Source organism: Eubalaena glacialis, chromosome 4 (assembly GCF_028564815.1).
Source record: "Eubalaena glacialis isolate mEubGla1 chromosome 4, mEubGla1.1.hap2.+ XY, whole genome shotgun sequence".
Taxonomy (NCBI): Eukaryota; Metazoa; Chordata; class Mammalia; order Artiodactyla; family Balaenidae; genus Eubalaena; species Eubalaena glacialis.
In genome coordinates, this window is record NC_083719.1 from 175,207,368 (window position 1) to 175,231,273 (window position 23,906).

At 42.1% G+C, this 23,906-nt stretch overlaps 1 protein-coding gene across 1 annotated transcript in view; it reads right to left on the bottom strand.

Moving 5' to 3' along the window:
* Positions 1-23,906, bottom strand: part of NWD1 (NACHT and WD repeat domain containing 1) — a 77,944-nt gene that overhangs the window by 35,573 nt on the left and 18,465 nt on the right. The window contains 4 exon segments of the mRNA XM_061189043.1: positions 6,652-6,774; positions 9,577-9,774; positions 21,234-21,392; positions 22,475-22,592. Coding sequence (XP_061045026.1) covers positions 6,652-6,774; positions 9,577-9,774; positions 21,234-21,392; positions 22,475-22,592 — 598 coding nt within the window.

Here is a 23,906-nt window from a genome sequence, read left to right on the forward strand (position 1 = left end):
TTGACCTTCCAACTACCATAACCTCTGTTGGCTTGGAAGTTCCCTGGTTTCCCAAAGGAAAGATGGATAGATTAGAACATATCCAAATTACAAATAATGGAATGTGGCAAAGCTAAACTGAGTGTAACAACTGGTTGGGATTAAATCAATTGCCCAAATGTTGAATCTGTATTAAATAGAGATCATCGAAATGTATAAAAGGTTATCATCATCCAGAGAGTATTTAAAATTAATAAACAAAAAGAAAACCAAAGTAAAATTATAGGAGAAGATTTCATATTCTTGGAGAGATATTTTTCTAAGGAGAACAAAATTTGGAAGACATAAAGGGGAAAAATTGACAAACTGGATTACATAAAAGTGTAAAATTTCAGGAGGATAAACTTGAAAGGCATATGACACATTAGGAGGAAATATTTGCAGTATATAACAGATAAATGGAGACCCTCTTTAATAAACAAAGAGTTCTTACAAATAAGCAACAAAAACGCAAACAACTTACAAATTGGACAAATAATATAACAATAGATTTACAGAAATAGTACAAGTGGACAATAAACATTTGAAAATGATGTTCAATCTCACTAGTAGTCACAAAATGCAACATGAAATACCAATATCATTATTATCCATCGTATTGGCAAAAACTATGAATTAATTGCTGGAGTGCTGGCAAAGGTACAAGAAATCAGTTAATCTCATACCATGCTGATGGGAGTATAAGTTGACATAAATTTGCAGAAAGGTAATTTGGTGACATTTATTAAAAGTTAAAATGTGCAATATCTTGGTTTTGATAGTATACTATAGTTATGTAAGACATTGCTAGCCTGGAAAGGTAGATAAAAGGTACACGGGAATTCTCTGTACTATTTCAGCAACTTTCTCTGAGTCTATAGTTATTTTTAGAATAAGAAGCTAAGAAAAAGAGGGAAAAAATGAACAATGTGCATACAATTTGACTCAGAAATCCCACTTCTAGGAATGTGTCTTACAGAAATAATAGCATAAGTGTGTGAAGATGGAGAAGGACTTTAATTGCAACACTGTCTGTGTAAAAAGAAAACTGAAAATAACCTGTCTATGAAAAGGGAGTTGGTTAAGTAATATGGTACATCCATGTAAAGAATATTAGGCAGGCCTTAAAAATAATAAAATGGATGTACATACATATACCTAATAATAATTATTATTACAACAGCCAATACTTACTGAGTGCTTTCTGTGTGCCAAACATAGTTGTAAGTGGTTAACATGCATTGAACTCTTTTAATCTCATAACAACTCGTGAGGTACTATTATTATCCCATTGTATAGATGGGGAAACTGAGCCACAGTCGAGTACAGTAACTTATCCAAAGCCACATGGTTAATAAGTAATGGAGCTAGGATCTCAGCTTGGAGCCCAGGCTCTCAATCACCACAAAACATTGTTACAACCTATTGCAACAAAAGGAAGTTGCAGCCCAGTATATAAAACAGCATGATGTAATTTTTGACAAAAGCTCAAAGGACAGAGCTATGTCTGCATAAACCTAGAGAAAAATTGCTAATGGCATATAACAGACTGTCTGCACTGATCACTTCCCAGGGGACACTGAAGGGTGAGGGGAGAGTAAAGGAAGGGAATTTTACTTTAGAATTCATATATCAGCAGTATTAGGGGTGATTTTTATTTCTTGCAATTGCGGTATTTTTCAACCAAAATTTCTATAAATAGTAATGCTTTATAATATATCCCCATGCATAGGATACTATATCACTGCTAAAGTGAATTAGAGATATATACATGATATGGAAAGAGGCAAAATACATGATGTTAACTAAAAAAAAAAATGACCATGGTTATATATAGTCATATAAGCTTGTGCAACCTGGTTATTGGAGATATATATATATATATGCAGTTGTAAAGAGATGGTCAGTAACACACTATTTCCATCACATGGATATAATAGCCAAGAAGAGAGATAAGAGTAGAGTGTGGTAAAATATTTAGAAAGTGATGAGCTTTGAGTATTTATTGCCTTGTTTTAATATAATCTATTTAATTGTATGTTTCTATAATTTAATGTTTAAGAATGGCTGTGTTTGGACATAGAGAACAGACTTGTGGTTGCCAAGGGGAGAGGGAAGTGGGGGAGGGATGGACTGGGAATTTGGGATTAGCAGGTGCAAACTATTACATACGGAATGGATAAACAACAAGGTCTTACCGTATAGCACAGGGAACTATATTCAATATCCTGGGATAAAACATGATGGAAAAGAATATAAAAAAGAATGTATATATGTGTATAACTGAGTTACTTTGCTGTACAGCAGAAATTAACACAACATTGTAAATATACTATACTTCAATAAAAAAAATAAATTAAAAAAAAAAAGAATGGTTGTGTTTGACAATCACCTCACCAAATTCTTGAAAATTTCAGTCAGCTCTCACAAGCCAGTACCAACCACCTCCAGCATGCTGTCACAGGATCGGAAACTTTCACTTCCCCTATTATGTAGGTCTATAATGTTTTCAGTTTTTTCAGTAAATTGATTATTGAGCTTTTCTGATTACAAATAATAAGAGTTTGAGGACTTTGAAAAATGAATCAAGGTCACCATTGGTAAATGGGCTCAGGTCTTGAGGAGATGGCTCTCACACACAGATACAGAGATTGAATAGACCTCTAGGAAAATAGCTATCCTGATGATGATAAAATAGAGGGAATCTTATTTGACAGATACTCTGTCAGTATCCACCCCACTCCAACCCCTCAGACAAAAAGAGTAAAATGAAAACATCTAATGCTGGGAGCTTTGGGGTTGGAGAGTGTTTTAATCTGTTACAATCTGTTCGGAAAGCAATAAGATAACACTTCTCAAAACCCATAAGAATGTTCATACCTTTCAATTCAAGAATACCACTCACTAGAAATATTCAACAGAACGGAAAAATATTGGCAAGAGTAAAAACAGATTCACCCCAGTGTTATCCAAATAGCAGATAACTAGAAATAACCTAAACAGCCAAAAAATTTTTTTAAATAGTTTAATAGATTCTGGAACACGATCTATCGAGAGAAATGAAATATTTTTGGTGCAGTTAAGCATTATAAAGCTAAAGATTCAATGAATCACAGCAGCATTATTCATAACAGCCCCAAACTGGGAACAATGTAAATGTCCTTCAAGTGATGAATGGATTAAAACCTCTGTTCCTTCCATGCAATGGAATATGGCTCAGCAATGCAAAGGAACAAACTGTCCATACATGTAACAATACAGATGAACTCAAACATGTTATGTGGAGTGAAAGAAGTCCCATGCAAAAGACCACATAGTATACAATTTCATTTATATGAAATGTCCAGAAAATACAAATCTGTAGACTCAGAAAGCACATCAGTGGTTACCATGGGGCTGGGGGTGGGAGCAGGGATGGACTGCAAAGGGGGCAGGAGGGATCTCCTTGGGGTGATGGAAAGGTCTACAGCAGGATTATGGTGATGGTGGCACAATTTGGTAAATTTACTACAAAATCATTGACTATATGTTTAAAACAGGTGTATTGTATGGTATGTAAATTATACCTCAATAAAGTTGTTTTTAAAAAGATTCCATGAAAACAAAAGAATGTTTATGGCAAAATGTTGAGAAAAAAAAATAAAACCGTGTACATACTTAGATTGCAATAATATAATATTTTAACATCTTTATTGAGATACAATTCACAAGCATAAAATTCACCCATTCATGTACAACAGTATAATTCACTGTTCTGGGAAATGTACGTTCCCAGAGTTGTGCAACCATCACCACAGGCTAGGTTTAGAGTATTTTCATAACCTCAAAAATTGTCACTCCCTCCCTTTTCTCTCCTTATCATTTAAACCACCTTAAATTGTATAATCAGTGATACTAGTACATTCACGATGTTGTGCAAACGTCACCTCTATCAGATTCCAGAACATTTTTGTCACCCAGAAAGGAAACCCCGTCCCTGTTAGCAGTCCCTCTCCATCCCCCTTCCACCAGCCCCTGGCAACCACTAATGTGCTTTCTGTCTCTCCAGATTTACCTGTTGCAGACATTTCATATAAATGAATCACACACAATGTAGTCTTTTGTGACTGGCTTCTTTCATTTGATACAATATCCTAAGCTCCAGCCTTACAGCTTCCTTGCTACTCTATCAATGTTCCAACCTCTTCTTCTCACGGCTTTTGCACTGGTTGTTTCCCACACCTGGGATGCTCTACCCTCCTGCCCTTTGCACACTTATTCATAGCCTTTGTATCTTGGCTGAGTGTCCCTGCTCAGAGAAATCCTTTCCCTAACTGCCCTAAGTCAGTCACTTTGGTTATTGTAGCTCATGACACCCTGTTTTCCTCATTACACTTATTGCAATTTGTAACTACATTTTTGTCAGGCTTGCCTTCTCAAATACATGGATCTGACTCAGGGCCGGGATCAGGGTGAGGCAAGTAAGGCACTTACCTCGGGTGCAAAGTTTAAGGAGGTACCAAATTGCTGAATTTTCCTCTTGCCTCTCTCTCCAGTATGGATTGGCACAGCACTATTACTCATCCTGTCTTTAAGACAGGTTGATATTTATTCATCGTGGATTGTTTTGCATTAATTTTTTGATTTTTAAAAACATTAAAAAAGATTACATTTGCAGGACTTTCCACAGTGGTTAAGAATCCATCCTGCAGTGCAGGGGACGCCGGTTTGATCCCTGGTCAGGGAACTAAGATCCCACATGCCGCGGGGCAACTAAAGCTCGCGTGCCACAACTAATGAGCCCACATGCTCTGGAGCCTGTGCGCTACAAGTAGAGAAAAGCCCATGCACTGCTAGGAAGAGCCCGTGTGCCGAAACGAAAGGTCCCGCGCGTGCTGCAACTAAGACCCAATGCAGCCAATAAACAAACAAACAAACAAACAAATAAATAAATAATTGCATTCGGGACTTCCCCAGCGGTCCAGTGGTTAAGACTCCATGCTTCCACTGCAGGGGGCATGGGTTTGATCCCTGGTTGGGGAACTAAGATCCCGCATGCTGTGTGGCATGGCCAAAACAAAATAAATAAATAAAAAATAAACACATTGCATTGAAATATTATCATGATGACCAAGTTTTTTTTAACTTTGGGATGCTCCTAAATTTTACACCCAAGGGGTGTGCCTCACTCCCCTTACCCGAGTTTCGGCCCTGATCTGTCTCTCTTCAGCCTCAGATCAGGGCCTGGTACACAGTAAGCACTCAATAATTGTTGGAATGAATCAACCATAGCTGTGATGGTTTTGTAGAAATGAAAACGTGACTTAGGCTCTGAGAGACTGTGGTAGACAAATTGCATAAATGACCACAATCCTTTACCCTCCAAGATCTATACCTTGTGTGGTGTGACTTTGCTCCTCCCATCAAGAGATGAAGCCAGTTTCCCTACCCATTGATTCTGGATTGTTCTTGGGACTTCCTTTGGCCAATAGAATGTGAAGGGGTGCCAGTTCCAAGGCCAGTTCCAGGCCTTCAGAGACCTTATACACTTCTGCTTGCCCTCTTGAGACCCTGCCTCTGCCCAGGCTCACCTGCTGGAGGATGAGAGATCATGTGGAGCAGAGTTGAGTTGTCTCAGCTAAGAATGTCCTGAACCAGACAGCTCCCAGACACCCCATAACTGACTACATATGCATGAGCAAGCCTGGCTGAGACCAGAAGAGCTGCCTGGCTGAGCCCAGCCTGAATTGCCCAGTCACAGAGGTGAGCTAAATAAACAGCTATTGTTTGAAGCTACTCTGTTTGGGGTGGGTTTTGTTTTTTCTTTTTCATATTCTTTTCCACTCTGGTTTATTACAGGATATTGAATATACTTCCCTGTGCTATACAATAGGACCTTGTTGTTTATCCATCCCATATATAATAGTTTGCATCTGCTGGTCCCAAACTCCCCATCCAACCCTCCCCTGCCCCCCTTCCCCTTGGCAACCACAAGTCTGTTCTCTATGTCTGTGAGTCTGTTTCTGTTTTGTAGATAAGTTCATTTGTGTCATATTTTATATTCCACGTATAAATGATATCATATGGTATTTGTCTTTCTCTTTCTGCCTTACTTCACTTAGTATGATCATCTCTAGGGCCATCCATGTAGGTGAAAATGGCATTATGTCATTCTTTTTTATGGCTGAGTAATATTCCATTGTATATATATATATATATATATATATATATATATATATATATATATATATACACACCACATCTTCTTTGTCCATTCATCTGTCAATGAACATGTAGGTTGTTTCCAAGTCTTGGCTATTTTCAATACTGCTGCTATGAACATAGGGGTGCATGTATCTTTTCAAATTATAGTTTTGTCCAGATATATGCCCAGGAGTAGGACTGCTGGATCATATGGCAACTTTATTTTTAGTTTTTTGAGGACCCTCCATACTATTCTCCACAGTGGCTGCACCAATTTATATTCCTGTTTGGGGTGTTTTGTTATGTGGCTATAGCTAGCTGATGTAGGAACAAAGGCCAGGGTTTTAATACAGAGAAATGAATTGGTAGTGAAGGGGCCCCAGGGGACTGACTGATTGCTGTGGGACTCTAGGAGGAAGTTGATCATAAACGCCACTTCCTGAGCCTCACCTGTGTGTCCAGGTAGGATGTGGATCACCTGCTGTTCTTCCATATCCCACACAGCTACCATGCCCTCCTGGGTGCCAACCACCAGCAGCTTCTCTTCCAGGCTCCATGCCATGGCAGTGATGCCTGCAGCCACACAGAAACAAGAGCTCATGTGTCTGAGTGCTCAGCCATGAGGTACTCTAATGGGCCTCCCACTTCACAGATAAGGAAACTGGGGCACAGACAGAGTCAGTTCCTTGTCCAGAGTCACACACCTAGAAGTGGCAGAGCCAGGATTTCAAAGCCAGCGCTGTCAGATGTCAGATGCAGACTCTGGGCTGAAATGTTTATGTTGATCTGAGGTAGGAAAATGGACTAAACCACTCCTCAGTCATAAGTGTCTCTAGTTCAGCGGTTCCTACCCAGTGGCGATTCTAACCCCCAGGGCACACTGGGAAATGTCTGGAGACATTTTTGGTTGTTACAGCTGGGGACCAGGATGCTACTGGCATCTGATGCGTGGAGGCAGGGATGCTGCTCAACATCCTGCAGTGCACACGATCGCCCCACCCCAGAGAAGGATCCAGCCGCAAATGTCAGTGATGCATGGTTGAGTGCACAGTTGGAGAAGACTCAGGAGTGGAATTATATTGGCTGAGGATGAGAATCCTGCTTTCAACTTCTCTTTGAGTTCGATCTGTGTGGGAAAAGAAGGGCTGGTGCCCCAGAGAAAAAATATTTGCCAATAGTTTGAACAAACACAGCCCAAGGCTCTCTGCTGGGTGGATCCTGATTGGATCATCGCTGAAGACAGAGAGGGACCAAGTTACACTGGAGAAAACATCAGTCCGAATATCAGGAGACCAGACTTTCTGAATGCCCTGATTAAGTCCTTTTCCTGCTCTGTGCCTCAGTTTCCTCATTTGTAAGGTGATGGGGGAGGTGCTGAAATCAGAGCCAGTCCAGGTCTGAGAATCCAGAATTGTGTTTCTACCTCATTGGGATAGGGCATGAAGCGATGAGATTTTTTCTTTCTTTCTGTTTTTCCCTTTTTTTGTAGGGGGGGGGGATCACTCACTCACTGTGTGACCTTGGAAATGTGAACTCAAACTTCTCATTTTAAAAATGAAGAAACTGAAGCCCAGAATGCGTAGGAACTTTCTCAACTTCAACATGACTAGAGCTTGTACACCTGGCACAGTGGGTCTGAAACACAAAACATTTCCCTACTGAGATGAGAAAAAGAAAAAATTCACTCTGAGCTATAACTTCCTTTGCCTATGCTGTGGCAGACATCACTAATCAATCACCGCACTCTCTGTGATTTGTCTCCCCCAATAGCCATTCTATCATGCTTCCTTCAGTAATAAAACCCACAGCCCACAGGTTTTAGGTGAGTATGTGGTTACACAAAGACCATTTTCCCCAAGCTCCCTTACAGTCGAAGATGGCCAAGTTCTCACCAGCGAGACAGGAGCAGAAGTGGTAAGTTCTGCTTCAAGGCCATGCCTTTGAAGGGAAGGGGCCTGCCATCTACTTCTCCTTCCCTCTTCCCACTGGCTGGAATGCCATTGTGATGGTAAGAGCTGGAGCAGCTATTTTGGGCCATGAAATGGAAACCTCACATTGAAAATGGCAGAGCAACAAATTTGAAAGAGTTTGGGTCCCTGACACCCTGGAGATACCATATTACCTTTTCTTATGCCTGGACTATTGTGTGTGAGAGAAATGAGCTCCTGTTTTATTTAAGCCACTGCTACTTTGGCCTTTGTTACAGCATCAGAACTTGTATTGTAACCAATATACCATTAAACCAGATTCAGTCTCAGAATCCTTCTCAACACAGCATTCTAGTAGCTGTCCCTAAATCAATTCTTCCATGCATTGTCCTTAGCATCTCTTAGAATTTCTGATTTGGAAGCTCTGTGCCTTGGGAGTGTAGCTTTCCCTACAAGGCTATGTGGCACAAAAATGGCCTGAGTCACAATAACTGGCATTTGAACCAAAGCTAACTGTATTCAGTGATTAATGTTAGAGATTATGGGTGGGCAGATAAAGGGATGGATGAATGGAAGTGAACTGGTGGATAAGTGGACAGATAGATGGCTGGTTAGATGAGTGGGTGAGTGAATGTGTGGGTGTTAGATGGGTAAATGGATGAATTATTTGATAGATGGGTGGGTGAGTTGGCTGAGTGTGTGAATGGGTGAAGGGGTAAGCAAGTGGATAGAAGATGGCAAATTAGGGGAAATGGAAGGTAAGTGGTGTGGATAGAAGGGTGGAAGGAAGGGTGACTATTGGAAATACAGAAACCTGATGGGTGAATGGATGAATGGATGGATGGAGGGGAAGGAAGGAAGGAATAAAGGAGGGAGGAAGGATGGAAGGACATACAGATGGATAGATGGAAGGAAGGGTGGAAGGATGAATGGATGGAGGGATGGGTGGAGGGATGAACAGACAGATGGATAGCTGGATGGAAGGAAGGAAGGAAGGAAAGAAGGATGGATGAAAAATGGATGGAGAGAACTAAATCCTCTTGTCCCTCTGACATTCTGGTGTCCTAGGGAGAACCTACAAGTTCCACCAGCCTCTCAGGAGCCAGTCAGGCACCAGTTCCTAGTTTCCAGACTTACTAGCATGAGGCTGTAAACCGCAGAAGCAATCTATAAGACGGGCACCGAACTCTTAGAGATGAGGCCCCAGAGGCAGTCGGCATGCCCTCGCTCTGGGCTCATTAGCAGTATTTACACTAGTAATCTGCAGTCCCTGGGGAGCAGAGGGAGCCGAGTCAGCATGAGACAGCGGGGCCAGGTCCTGATGGCACCCTTGGGGCTTCCCAGCTGGCAGAGGGGAGACCCAGAGAGCAGCCCCAAACACCTGCAGTCTGCTGCCCCCAGGCAGGTAGGGGCCTGGCTGGATTTTGGCTACGCTTGGGAGATGCACCTTTGTGACAGCTGGTGAGGGTTGCCCGGAGGGGTCCTCCCGGGGGCTGGAGGAATCCTCCGAGGGGCACCAGCACAGGGTGTGGGCACATCCAGAACCAGCTCTGCGCCTGTTGGCACAGCTGTCCCACCAGCGCCGGATGTGAGGTGGCGAAGAAATAGAGTCTGGCCAGGAGTTCTGTATACAGGATGCTTCTCTCTGCAACAGAGGAGATGCTGGTTAAGGGGAGGGGCCCTGCTTCCCTGGGTGGAGCCCCCCTCCTGCCTCCTTTTCTGTGCTCCACACACACTTGCCCCTACTTCAAGTGCACCAGGTGGTTTCCCCCTCTCCTACCCTAGACCTTGGGTTTCCAGATAGCAGGGATGATGCCTGTCTTGTTCGTTGCTATGTTCTGAGTGCCAGGCACCCAACAAGTGTCTGTTAGAGAAATAATGATCATTTCTCCAGCACTTAATAGTTACTGAGTGGGTTAGTGTCCTGTGGCTGCTATAACATGACAACCTGCGAGGCTTCAAACAACAGAACTTTCTTCTCTCACAGTTCTGGAGGCCAGAAGTCCGAAATCAAGGTGTCGGCAAGGCTGTGCTCCCTCCAGAGGCTCTGGGGGAGGATCCTTCCTTGCCTCTTCCAGCTTCTGGGGGCTTCAGGCGTTCCTTGGCTTGTGACCACATCACTGCAATCTCTTTTTTAATTTTTAATTGTTTATACAATTTTAAAATGTTACACTCCACTTATAGTTATTACAAAATATTGACTATATTCCCCGTGTTGTACAATACATCTTTGAAGCCTATCTTACACCCAATAATTTGTACCTCCCCTTCCCCCACCCCTATTTTGCCCCTCTACCATTCCCTCTCCCCACTGGTAACTACTAGTTTTTTCTCTGTATCTGTGCATCTGCTTCTTTTTTGTTATATTCACTAGTATGTTGTATTTTTTTACATTCCACGTACAAGTGATATCATACAATATTTGTATTTCTCTAACTTATTCCATTTAGACTAATGCCCTCCAAGTCCATCCATGTTGCTGTAAATGGCAAAATTTAGTTCTTTTTTATGGCTGAGTAGTATTCCATTGTATACATATACCACATCTTCTTTATCCATTCATCTGTTGATGGACTTTTAGGTTGCTTCCATATGTTGGCAATTGTAAATAATGCTGCTAGGAACATTGGGGCACATGTATCTTTTCTTTTTTTTTTCACACACACACACTGTATTTTATTTTTACAAGAGATAAATAGACTGACACCAAGCATTGTACATGGATGACCACAACAAAAGCAACAATGATTGCAATTACCAAACATGAAACACACTCATACTATGTCATAATATTGACATTCAGTCCAGTAATCCTCCACTGTAACAGCTCCTTTACTTTGCAGTGAAAATTGATTTGTATATTCTTTGCCTCTGAGTCCTTGTGGGACTTTTTTTTTAATTCAAACAGAAAGTCACAAAAATTATACTCATCCTCATCAGTTCACTCAGTCCCATGTACTTAATTTTTTTTTCATCTTGATCTTTTGTTAGCACTTTTATAAGTTCATCAGTTTTTCATTAGAGTTCTGAAAATGCTTATTCATTCAGTTCAGCAGTACAGTCAGTTACCAGAAACCTGTACTTGTCAGAGTCCTTTCCATGAATTTCTTGAAGATGAAACCCTTTTATAGGAACATATTTGCAAAAGCATCAGAGTACACCCAGACCTGTCTGTAAATGACAAAAGACTTAAAAATGACCACGGTTAAAGATTTGATGAAAGTTCATAATAATGCAGTTGACAAGAAAATTAGTTATTTCTGAGATATACATTTTAAAGTAATAACTAGGATTATGACTTATAACATTATACCAGAACATATAAGATTTTTAGAAATTTCATGTAATGTCTGAAACATTTATATTAACATATTTCCATACAAATAACCCAATGAAAGTTTAGTATTAGTTGTTTTGTTTGTTTGTTTGTTTATACTGCAGGTTCTCAATAGTCATCAATTTTACACACATCAGTGTATACATGTCAATCCCAATCGCCCAATTCAGCACACCACCATCCCCACCCCACCGCAGTTTCCCCCCCTTGGTGTCCATATGTCTGTTCTCTACATCTGTGTCTCAACTTCTGCCCTGCAAACCGGCTCATCTGTACCATTTTTCTAGGTTCCACATACATGCTTTAATATACAATATTTGTTTTTCTCTTTCTGACTTACTTCACTCTGTATGACAGTCTCTAGATGCATCCACGTCTCAACAAATGACTCAATTTCGTTCCTTTTTATGGCTGAGTAATATTCCATTGTATATATGTACCACAACTTCTTTATCCATTCGTCTGTTGATGGGCATTTACGTTGCTTCCATGACCTGGCTATTGTAAATAGTGCTGCAATGAACATTCGGGTGCATGTGTCTTTTTGAATTACGGTTTTCTCTGGGTATATGCCCAGTAGTGGGATTGCTGGGTCATATGGTAATTCTATTTTTAGTTTTTTAAGGAACCTCCATATTGTTCTCCATAGTGTCTGTATCAATTTACATTCCCACCAACAGTGCAAGAGGGTTCCCTTTTCTCCACACCCTCTCCAACATTTGTTGTTTGTAGATTTTCTGATGATGCCCATTCTAACTGGTGTGAGGTGATACCTCATTGTAGTTTTGATTTGCATTTCTCTAATAATTAGTGATGTTGAGCAGCCTTTCTTTTCATGTGCTTCTTGGCCATCTGTATGTCTTCTTTGGAGAAATGTCTATTTAGGTCTTCTTCTCATTTTTGGATTGGGTTGTTTGTTTTTTTGATTTTGAGCTGCATGAGCTGTTTATATATTTTGGAGTTTAATCCTTTGTCCATTGATTCGTTTGCAAATATTTTCTCCCATTCTGAGGGTTGTCTTTTCGTCTTGTTTATGGTTTCCTTTGCTGTGCAAAAGCTTTGAAGTTTCATTAGGTCCCATTTGTTTATTTTTGTTTTTATTTCCATTACTCTAAGAGGTGGATCAAAAAAGATCTTGCTGTGATTTATGTCAAAGAGTGTTCTTCCTATGTTTTCCTCTAAGAGTTTTATAGTGTCCAGTCTTACATTTAGGTCTCTAATCCATTTTGAGTTTATTTTTGTGCATGGTGTTAGGGAATATTCTAATTTCATTCTTTTACATGTAGCTGTCCAGTTTTCCCAGCACCACTTATTGAAGAGACTGTCTTTTCTCCATTGTATATCTTTGCCTCCTTTGTCATAGATTAGTTGACCATAGGTGCGTGGGTTTATCTCTGGGTTTTCTATCTTGTTCCATTGATCTATGTTTCTGTTTTTGTGCCAGTACCATATTGTCTTGATTACTGTAGCTTTGTAGTATAGTCTGAAGTCAGGGAGTCTGATTCCTCCAGCTCCGTTTTTTTCCCTCAAGACTGCTTTGGCTATTCGGGGTCTTTTGTGTCTCCATACAAATTTTAAGATGATTTGTTCTAGCTCCGTAAAAAATGCCATTGGTAATTTGATAGGGATTGCATTGAATCTGTAGATTGCTTTGGGTAGTATAGTCATTTTCACAATGTTGATTCTTCCAATCCAAGAACATGGTATATCTCTCCATCTGTTGGTATCATCTTTAATTTCTTTCATCAGTGTCTTATAGTTTTCTGCATACAGGTCTTTTGTCTCCCTAGGTAGGTTTATTCCTAGGTATTTTATTCTTTTTGTTGCAATGGTAAATGGGAGTGTTTCCATAATTTCTCTTTCAGATTTTTCATCATTAGTATATAGGAATGCAAGAGATTTCTGTGCATTCATTTTGTATCCTGCAACTTTACCATATTCATTAATTAGCTCTAGCAGTTTTCTGGTGGCAGTTTTAGGATCCTCTATGTATAGTATCATGTCATCTGCAAACAGTGACAGTTTTACTTCTTCTTTTCCAATATGTATTCCTTTTATTTCTTTTTCTTCTCTGATTGCCGTGGCTAGGACTTCCAGAACTATGTTGAATAATAGTGGTGAGAGTGGACATCCTTGTCTCCTTCCTGATCTTAGAGGAAATGCTTTCAGTTTTTCATCGTTGAGAATGATGTTTGCTGTGGGTTTGTCATATATGGCCTTATTATGTTGAGGTAGGTTCCCTCTATGCCCACTTTCTGGAGAGTTTTTATCATAAATGGGTGTTGAATTTTGTCAAAAGCTTTTTCTCATCTATTGAGATGATCATATGGTTTTTATTCTTCAATTTGTTAATATGGTGTATCACATTGATTGATTTGCGTATATTGAAGAATTCTTGCATCACTGGGATAAATCCCACTTGATCGTGGTGTATGATACTTTTAATGTGTTGTTGGATTCTGTTTGCTAGTATTTTGTTGAGGATTTTTGCATCTATATTCATCAGTGATATTGGTCTGTAATTTTCTTTTTTGGTAGTGTCTTTGTCTGCTTTTGGTATCAGGGTGATGGTGGCCTCATAGAATGAGTTTGGGAGTGTTCCTTCCTCTGCAATTTTTTGGAAGAGTTTGAGAAGGATGGGTGTTAGCTCTTCTCTAAATGTTTGATAGAATTCACCTGCGAAGCCATCTGGTCCTGGACTTTTGTTTGTTGGAAGATTTTTAATCACAGTTTCAATTTCATTGCTTGTGATTGGTCTGTTCATATTTTCTGTTTCTTCCTGGTTCAGTCTTGGAAGGTTATACCTTTCTAAGAATTTGTCCATTTCTTCCAGGTTGTCCATTTTATTGGCATAAAGTTGCTTGTAGTAGTCTCTTAGGATGCTTTGTATTTCTGCGGTGTCTGTTGTAACTTCTCCTTTTTTATTTCTGATTTTATTGATTTGAGTCCTCTCCCTCTTTTTCTTGATGAGTCTGGCTAATGGCTTATCAATTTTGTTTATCTTCTCAAAGAACCAGCTTTTAGTTTTATTGATCTTTGCTATTGTTTTCTTTGTTTCTATTTCATTTATTTCTGCTCTGATCTTTATGATTTCTTTCCTTCTGCTAGCTTTCGGTTTTGTTTCTTCTTCTTTCTCTAGTTTCTTTAGGTGTAAGGTTAGATTGTTTACTTGAGATTTTTCTTGTTTCTTTAGGTAGGCTTGTATAGCTATAAACTTCCCTCTTAGAACTGCTTTTGCTGCATCCCATAGGTTTTGGGTCATCGTGTTTTCATTGTCATTTGTCTCTAGGTATTTTTTGATTTCCTCTTTGACTTCTTCAGTGATCTCTTGGTTATTTCGTAACGTATTGTTTAGTCTCCATGTGTTTGTGTTTTTTACGTTTTTTCCCCTGTAATTCATTTCTAATCTCATAGCGTTGTGGTCAGAAAAGATGCTTGATATGATTGCAATTTTCTTAAATTTACTGAGGCTTGATTTGTGACCCAAGATGTGATCTATCCTGGAGAATGTTCCGTGCGCACTTGAGAAGAATGCGTAATCTGCTGTTTTTGGATGGAATGTCCTATAAATATCAATTAAATCTATCTGGTCTATTGTGTCATTTAAAGCTTGTGTTTCCTTATTTATTTTCATTTTGGATGATCTGTCCATTGGTGTAAGTGAAGTGTTAAAGTCCCCCACTATTATTGTGTTACTGTTGATTTCCTCTTTTATAGCTGTTAGCAGTTGCCTTATGTATTGAGGTGCTCCTATGTTGGGTGCATATATATTTATAATTGTTATATCTTCTTCTTGGATTGATCCCTTGATCATTATGTAGTGTCCTTCCTTGTCTCTTGTAACATTCTTTATTTTAAAGTCTATTTTTTCTGATATGAGTATAGCTACTCCAGCTTTCTTTTGATTTCCATTTGCATGGAATATCTTTTTCCATCCCCTCAGTTTCAGTCTGTATGTGTCCCTAGGTCTAAAGTGGGTCTCTTGTAGACAGCATATATATGGGTCTTGTTTTTGTATCCATTCAGCAAGCCTGTGTCTTTTGGTTGGAGCATTTAATCCATTCACGTTTAAGGTAATTATCGATATGTATGTTCCTATGACCATTTTCTTAATTGTTTTGGGTTTGTTTTTGTAGGTCCTTTTCTTCTCTTGTGTTTCCCACTTAGAGAAGTTCCTTTAGCATTTGTTGTAGAGCTGGTTTGGTGGTGCTGAATTCTCTTAGCTTTTGCTTGTCTGTAAAGCTTTTGATTTCTCCATCAAATCTAAATGAGATCCTTGCTGGATAGAGTAATCTTGGTTGTAGGTTCTTCCCTTTCATCACTTTAAGTATATCATACCACTCCCTTCTGGCTTGTAGAGTTTCTGCTGAGAAATCAGCTGTTAACCTTATGGGAGTTCCCTTGTATGTTATTTGTCGTTTTTCCCTTGCTGCTTTCAATAATTTTTCTTTGTCTTTAATTTTTGCCACTTTGATTACTATGTGTCTTGGCGTGTTTCTCCTTGGGTTTATCTTGTATGGGACTCTCTGCGCTTCCTGGACTTGGGTGGCTGTTTCCTTTCCCATGTTAGGGAAGTTTTTGACTATAATCTCTTCAAATATTTTCTCTGGTCCTTCCTCTCTCTCTTCTCCTTCTGGGACCCCCATAATGTGAATGTTGTTGCGTTTAATGTTGTCCCAGAGGTCTCTTAGGCTGTCTTCATTTCTTTTTATTCTTTTTTCTTTAGTCTGTTCCGCAGCAGTGAATTCCACCATTCTGTCTTCTAGGTCACTTATCCGTTCTGCTGCCTCAGTTATTCTGCTATTGATTCCTTCTAGTGTAGTTTTCATTTCAGTTATTGTATTGGTCATCTCTGTTTGTTTGTTCTTTAATTCTTCTAGGTCTTTGTTAATCATTTCTTGCATCTTCTCAATCTTTGCCTCCATTCTTATTCCGAGGTCCTGGATCATCTTCACTATCATTATTCTGAATTCTTTTTCTGGAAGGTTGCCTATCTCCACTTCATTTAGTTGTTTTTCTGGGGTTTCTTCTTGTTCCTTCATCTGGTATATAGCCCTCTGCCTTTTCATCTTGTCTATTTTTCTGTGAATGTGGTTTTTGCTCCACAGGCTGCAGGATTGTAGTTTTTCTTGCTTCTGCTGTCTGCCCTCTGGTGGTTGAGGCTAAGAGGCTTGATGGGAGGCTCTGGTGGTGGGTAGAGCTGACTGTTGCTGTGGCGGTCAGAGCTCCGTAAAACTTTAATCCACTTGACTGTTGATGGGTGGGGCTGGGTTCCCTCCCTGTTGGTTGTTTTGCCTGAGGCAACCCAACCCTGGAGCCTACCTGGGCCCTTTGGTGGGGCTAATGGCAGACTCTGGGAGGGCTCACACCAAGGAGTACTTCCCAGAACCTCTGCTGCCAGTGTCCTTGTCCCCATGGTGAAACAGAGCCAGCCCCCGCCTCTGCAGGAGACCCTCCAACACTAGCAGGTAGGTCTGGTTCAGTCTCCCCCAGGGTCACTGCTCCTTCCCCTGGGTCCCGTTGCACACACTATTTTGTGTACGCCCTCCAAGAGTGGGGTCTCTGTTTCCCCCAGTCCTGTCGAAGTCCTGCAATCAATTCCCACTGGGCTTCAAAGTCTGATTCTCTATGAATTCCTCCTCCCGTTGCCAGGCCCCCAGGTTGGGAAGCCTGACGTGGGGCTCAGAACTTTCACTCCAGTGGGTGGACTTCCGTGGTATAAGAGTTCGCCAGTCTGTGCGTCACCCACCCAGCAGTTATGGGATTTGACTTTACTCTGATTGTGCCCCTCCTACCGTCTCACTGTGGCTTCTCCTCTGTCCTTGGACATGGGGTATCCTCCTTGGTGAAGTCCAGTGTCTTCCTGTCGATGATTGTCCAGCAGCCAGTTGTGATTCTGGTGCTCTCGCAACAGGGAGTGAGAGCACGTCCTTCTACTCCGCCATCTTGGTTAATCTCCTGTATCTTTTCGAATTAGTGTTTTTGTTTTGTTTTTTTACCGAGGAATGGAATTACTGGGTCATATGGTAGTTCTATTTTTTAGTTTTTTTGAGAAACTTCCATGCTGTTTTCCACAGTGGCTGCACCAATTGACATTCCCACCAGCAGTATAGAAGTGCATCATCCCAGTTTCTGCCTCTGTCTTCATATGGTCTTCTCATCTGTGTGTCTCTGCATTTTCTCTTTTTCTGTTTCAAATCTCCCTCTGCTTCCTTCTTATTAGGACACTTGTGATTGCATTTTGGGCCCACCTAGATAATCCAGGATAAACTCTCCATCCCAAGAACCTTAATCACATTTTTTTTTTTTTTTTGCCATATAAAGTAATAGTCATAGGTTCCAGGGATTAAGAAGTGACTATATCTTGGCAGGGGGTGGGGAGGTGGGGGGCAGATTTTTCTGCCTACCACACAAAGGTATCATCATTATTATCCCAAGTGCCCAAGCGTATAACAGGGAAAATTGAGGTATGAAGAAGTTAAGCAACTTATGCAAGGTCACACAGCCAGTAAGAGGCAGGAATCTGACCCCCAAAGTTTGATTCCAATGCCAAGTGAAGACCAGGGACATTGAAGGTAGACAGTTCACTTTGTCCCTGTTGTTGGAGCATCCTAACTGTGGAGCCTGGGGCAATGGTGGCAATGCCCTGTGCCTGGGTTTGCTGGTGGGTGGAATGGGGCAGGGCCAGGATCAGGGGCAAGTGCCCCACTCACCACGGGTACAAAAGTTAAAGTGGTGCCAACAAACTCAACCATCAAGATAAGTACTATTTTAATGCAATATTTAAAAAAATCAAAACTGATGCGCCCGCCCCCCATCCATGATGAACAAAATATCAGTCTTTTAAATAAAAACAGGGACAGAAATGGCACCACACCAAGTCATCCTGGAGCCTGAGGCAATGGGAGAAATAGGGACTACCAACGGGCTTTCAGGAGCTGGCTGTACAGTACTGGAATGTGGTGAGAGCGCATGGTTGCTCAGCAGCGCCATCTGGTGGGGGCATTCATTCCTACACTTCCTCCTTGCTCTGGGCAGCCACAGGTTGTCAATGAAGAAACACTGCAAAGAACATACTGTGATTTGGGCTTTTAAATCTTCCCTTAAACTGGGCATGTAAGCCCAAGGCTGTTTTCCTGGGAAATCACTCCCTTCGAGGTTTAAAACTGCTGGCGAGCATGAATGTAGGAGAAAGGTGTAACTGATCATGGGCACCAGTATCTACCACTTGGGTGGGATCCTAGACACACTTTAGTTCTATCCCACATTTTGCTGATGAGGGAAGCAGAGGCTCGGGACAGAAATGGCTTCTCCAAGGCCGTTCACGTCAAAACATTGGTGCTGTCACATGACCATAACGGGATCCTCGGATGGCGCCATGGGGACAGGCTCTGCATGAATTGACTAGCAAAACTTTCCCAGCAGCCCTAGGTGGGAGGGTCGAGCAACATCCCCATTTTGCAGATGGGAAAACTGAAGGTCGAAAGGCGGAAGTGAGGATGGGGGAGGGGTGGGGGTAGTTAGGGGCTTGCAAGGTCACACTGCCAGTAAGTGGCAGAGCCCAGATTTGAATCAGCATGGTGGGACTCAAAATCCATACTCTTGGACTGGTCCATGTAGTAGGGGTGGACATTTGGCAGGGAGCAGAGGCAGACAGATGATGCAAAAGAAAGCCAGCAAAAATAATAACTAAGAGTTAAGATAGATGGAAACAACATGCAATGATGAAATATGCAGGGGTGTGGTGGCCAGGGGTGTCCAGCGTCAGTGGTGGCCAGACAGGCTTCTTGGACAAGCAACAGTTGTCAGGTCTGAGCAAGCCACGGAAGGGATATAGGAATTAAGCACCTTTATAAAACCCCTTGTAAAAACCCTCAAATCAAAACCAGCTGGGATGGGAATTCCCTGGCAGTCCAGTGGTTAGGACTCCAAGCTTCACTGCTGGGGCCCAGGTATCCCTGGTCGGGGAACTAAGATACCACAAGCCACGTGGTGTGGTGAAAAAAAAAAAAGAACCAGCTTGGAAATGTATGATAAAAAACCATCCTGGTCACTTCACACTCATTAGGATGGCTATTTTTTTTTTTTTTTTAATCAGAAAACAACAAGTGTTGGAGAAGATGTAGAGAAACTAGAACTTTTATGCACTGTTGGTGGGAATGTGAAACGGTCCAGCCACTGTGGAAAATGGCCTGGCAGTTCCTCAAAAATTAACCACAGAATTATCAGATGATTAAGCAATTCTACACCTGGGTATATATCCAGAAGAATTGAAAGCAAGGTCTCGAAAAGATATTTGTACACCCATATTCACAGCAGCATTATTCACAATTGCCAAAAGGTAAAGACAAACCAAGTGTCCATTGATGGATGAATGGATGAGCAAAATGTGGTTCTTCCACACAATGGAATGTTATTCAACCTTAAAAAGGAAAGATATACTAACACAGGCTACAACATCGATGGACCTTGAGGACATTATGTTAAGTGAAATAAACCAGACACAAAAAGGACAAATACTGCATGATTCCACTTATATGAGGTGCCTGGAGTGGTCAAATTCATAGAGACAGAAGTAGAAGGGTGGGTGCCAGGGGCTGGGGGAGGGGGGATGGGGAGTGAGTGTTTAATGGGGACAGAGTTTCAGTTTGAAAAGATGATCAAGTTCTGGAGATGGATGGTGGTGATGGTCACACAACAGTGTGAGTGTACTTAATGCCACTGAACTGTACAATTAAAATGGTTAATTTTATGTTATGTGTATTTTGCCACAATTTTAAAAAATGCAAACAAACGAAACACCATCCTGGACAGAGTATCAACTGAGGATTCAGAGATTCTTAAAGTTCTAGGGCAGAGTGTGGGCCAAATCCAGCTGAACGATTTGTCCTGAGAGCTAAGAATGGTTTTTGTAAAATACATTAATGTTTTTGGATCGATGTTTGTAATTAGTGGGATGACAGGAAATACCAACTTTGAACCCCAACTGAGCAAAATGTTATCCCCCTGAACAAGAATTCCCCTCATCTTTTCGTGAGTAGAACTGACTTACAAAAAAGTTGTGTTCAGGACTTCCTTGGTGGCGCAGTGGTTAAGACTCTGCGCTCCCAATGAAGGGGGCCCAGGTTTGATCCCTGGTCAGGGAACTAGATCCCGCATGCATGCCACAACTAAGGAGCCTGCGTGCTGCAACTAAGACCCAGTGCAACCAAATAAATATTTTTAAAAAGTCATGCTCAGTTATTATCATTCTATTTTGAATTTCATCAATAAAAAAAATCTGTGGGAACATGTTTTATCTCTCGTTATATTGTGTCAACATAATTTCCTCGATTTTGCCTGAAATATCTCCTATGTGGCCCTTTCTAGAATAAGATGCTGGGGGAATTCCCTGGCATTCCAGTGGTTAGGACTCCACGCCCTTACTGCCGAGGGCCCAGGTTTGATCCCTGGTCGGGCAGCTAAGATCCCACAAGCTGTGCGGCACGGCCAAAAAATAAATCAAAATTTTAAAAAATGGAATAAGATGTTGGGCCGTCCTGGTGAGGGGATCGGCTCTGCCTTGGTAGTTTTCACTCCTAAGCTCTCCCAGTTTCAGTTCAAAGTTCTAGAAGCTGGAGCTGGGAGAAACCCCTCAGCTGTAGACAGGAAAGGTGTATGAGCTAATGCAAGTCCATCTGGCGGCTCGGTGAGGAGAGTGGGTTTCTAGAAGTCAGTGCAAAGTGGACCACCCCTCCCCCCAACCCAGCCCAGTCAGCCCGACTCACCCATGCCTCGGAGCTCCACGGCCGGGCAGCACAGCTGGAGGGCTTCCCGGACCAGGCTGACCTCAGGACAGTCCACATGAGGGGCACACAGGTCAAAGTCATCCAAAAGACCCTCAATGCCCCCGGAGATGCCCCGGCAGGAAATCCAGTTCGTGCTGCCTGTGGGGAGAAGAGGCGGTGCTGTGGGGAGCATGCGTCTCCTTCCAGCTCATCCCGGGAGGTGGGTTCTCACCTCCCCATTTCTCCCAAGGGCTCTCACTCTCAGCCATGCTGACATTTGGGGCCGGGTCATACTCTGTGGTGGGGCCTTCATGTAGGGTGTATAGAGCAGTGTCCCTGGTCTCCATCCACTAGATGCCAGTAACTCCTCTGCAGTCACAATAATCAAAAATATAAACATTGACAAGTGTCCCATGGGAAGCAGAATCACCCCTGGTTGAGAATCATAGGAATGAATAAATGGATGGATGAATGAATGGATGGATGGATGGAGAGATAGATAGATACATAGATGATGGATGGATAGATAGGCAGACATAGATGGTAGATAAATAGAGATAGAGATAAAAGATTGATAGATAGATGGATGGATAGATATAAAGATGATAGATATAGATGGTAGATAGAGAGAAATTATAGGTAGGTAAGTAGATAGTTATGATACATTTAGATGGATGGATATAAAAATGATAGATACAGATGGTAGAGAGAGATAGATATGACAGATGAGATTTTATATTTATATATATAGAGAGAGAGAGGAAGAGATGATATGATAGATTATAGATAGATGTGGATAGGTACGTGATTGACAGATAGATAGATAGATAGATAGATAGATAGATAGATAGATAGATAGAGGATAGATAAACAGACAACTATACATGGTAGATAAATAGAGATAGAGATGGTAGATGATAGATTGACAGATAGATAGACAGGGTCTCTCTCATTCTAAGGCAGTTTCTTGCCCTCTGTACTATCAACTAGCCCTAGATGCCAGCAGCATGCCTCCCCCATTCGTGACAACCAAAATATCTCCAGACATCACCTAGTGTCCCCTCGGGGGGGCAAGGGATGGTGGCGCAGAACCGCCCCTGATGAGAACCAGTGCCTTAAAAGGAGCCAAGGATTTTGAACTTCCCCCTTCCCGCTTCCCCCTTGTCAGGCTCTGGAAGGCAGGAGCACCGCAGAGGGTTGGGGACCTGCTCAACCCCCTCCGAGATGGGTCTGGTCCTTACCCAGCACCTCCCACTGCAGCTCCTCGATGCGGCCTGAGTGGACCAGGTGGTAGGGTAACTCCTTCAGCTTCCGCAGGTTTGCAACCGTGTCTGAGAACCACAGGGGCTGAGGGGCCACCTGCAGAGGAGGAGGGGCTGGCAGCCAGGCCACTACGACACAAGCTCATTCATTCATTCCACAAACATGGGCCAGGCAAGGCACCAGGTGATGCTGGAGGGTGTGGGGATGGGGACACAATTCCAGACAGAGATGGCCCACACCATCCTCTACCCACAGGCTGGGCTGGGAGAGGAGGGGCTTGGGGCTCAGGATCCAAGGGGCATTGAAACTGGGTCTCACAGGATAAATAGAAGCCTGTCTGGTGAAGTGTGTCGGAACCATTGGCATTTCATAGTGAGGGACTGCCATGTGCAAAGGCCGGGAGGTGGGAGAGAGCAGGACAAGAGTTTGGGAAGGGCTGAATTACAAGACAGAGTGGGGGATCATGGCGGGGACTGAGGCTAGGGAGGTTGTAGAGAGTAGATCACAACGGTACTGAAGAGGTTGGACTGGAGACGGAGGGCACTGGGGAGCCATGGGAGGTGTTAGAGGAGAAGCATGATCAGATTGGATGGTCAGAAGCATCTGACCATGGAGGACGGACTGGAGCAGGAGATCCTGAGGCTAGGAGACCAGGAAGGGCGTCAAACCACATCCCAAAGAGAGGATGTGGCTGAGCTTGCAGGGGTTCTGGGTCCACGGGAGAGGATCTGTGAGGTATCGGAGAGGAGAAAGGGAAGCATCGAGAAAGAATCAGGCCTAGCTCAGCCTTTGGCCTCCCCTGTCCAGGAGGGGAGACAAAGAAAAAAGAAAAATCAAACTATAACCACTACTTAAAAGTGTATTTCCTAGTTGAAATCACTGTGCTACAGTTACGCAAGATGTTAACAACAGGGGAATTTAAAAGAAGTGTCCACGGGAACTCTCTGTATACTCGTGGCAACTTGTCTGGAAATCTAAAATGATTTTGAAACTAAAAGTTTCTTTTGAAAAGTCTGAGTTCTGCCTCAGAGTGAAGAGAGCATGGAGTAAAGAACAAGTAATCAAGGGACTTAGCTGGCAGTCCAGTGGTTAGGACTCTGAGCTTCCACTGCAGGGGACATGGGTTTGATCCCTGGTCTGGGAACTAAGATCCCACAAGCCTCGAGGCACAGCCAAAAAAAAAAAAAAAAAGTAATCAAGAAGGAAGTAAATCACAGAAGATTTCCTGAAGGAAGAGGCATTTGAGCTGAGCCTTGAGGGTGTCTGAGAGGCAAAAAAAAAAAAAAAAAAAAAGAGGTAGTGACTTGCAAGCTAAGGACCCCAAGTCTTAGAGCTCCCTGGAACAAAAGAAAGACTGGAAAGAAATGTGTGAATAGAGAGTGACCCGGGGGAGGGAGTATAGGAGCAGAT